Source organism: Carlito syrichta, unplaced genomic scaffold (genome assembly GCF_000164805.1).
Source record: "Carlito syrichta isolate Samal-C Ts95f unplaced genomic scaffold, Tarsius_syrichta-2.0.1 Scaffold305308, whole genome shotgun sequence".
NCBI lineage: Eukaryota > Metazoa > Chordata > Mammalia > Primates > Tarsiidae > Carlito > Carlito syrichta.
In genome coordinates this window covers 319,694-320,462 of record NW_007249404.1, presented here as the reverse complement: position 1 = coordinate 320,462, position 769 = coordinate 319,694, and the positions used below count along the sequence as shown (strand labels likewise).

Sequence of the window (769 nt, the reverse complement as noted above, 5' to 3'; positions counted from 1 at the left end):
CGGCGGAGGCGGCGGCCGGTGGCCCGCGGCCGTGCTGCAGCTTCTCGCTCACGGCGCGCTCCAGCTTCTCGCGGGCGGAGAAGCCGCTCCACATGCAGTCCTGGAGGATGACGGGGTTGGGGGTGAGGCCGCCCAGTCCCCCCAGGCCGAACGCGTCCTCCTCGGCCGGGCTGCCCCACAGCTCGTTCTCCAGCAGCATCTCGGTGACCCAGCTCGGGGGCTCCGGGCTGTGCTCCGCGAAGGCGCGGCTGGGCGACAGCGGGGGCGTGGGCAGCAGCTCAAACTTCTTCCAGATGTCCTCCCCCGGGGGGGTCGAGTCGGGGCCGCCGAAGTAGAAGTCATCTTCGTCCGGGTAGAAGCAGGGCTGCAGCGAGTCGAACTCGAGGTCCGGGTTCTTGCAGATCATCCCCGGCATGGTGGACGCGGAGCAGCTCGGCATCGGCTCGCCTCCCGGCCGGCGACTGACGACTCCTTTCCGCTCCGCTCGTTTTAAGACGGGGTCGCTTCCTTCCCGTGGGGGGCGCGGAGGGCGGGGGCCCGCGGCGACCTCCAACACTGCAACCGACAGACACACCGGGGGAGGGTGGGCAAGCGGAGCCGACTGGGGGGATAGGCGGTGGGCGCCCCCTCGAGTCGCGTTCCCCAGGCTCCCTCTAAGCCCCCTCCTCCGCCCAGAGCTCCCGAAGGCGGAGGAAGTTCTGCCTCTCGCTCCCTCCCTCCCTCCCTCCTTTTGTGTACAAGCTGTCTACGGCAGGGGGGGGGGGGGGGC

At 70.9% G+C, this 769-nt stretch overlaps 1 protein-coding gene across 1 annotated transcript in view; it reads right to left on the bottom strand.

Moving 5' to 3' along the window:
• Positions 1-769, bottom strand: part of MYCN (MYCN proto-oncogene, bHLH transcription factor) — a 5,974-nt gene that overhangs the window by 4,188 nt on the left and 1,017 nt on the right. Inside the window, exon 2 of the mRNA XM_008061522.2 lies at positions 5-555. Coding sequence (XP_008059713.1) covers positions 5-439 — 435 coding nt within the window. The 5' untranslated portion in view covers positions 440-555. The remainder of the gene's footprint in view (positions 1-4; positions 556-769) is intronic.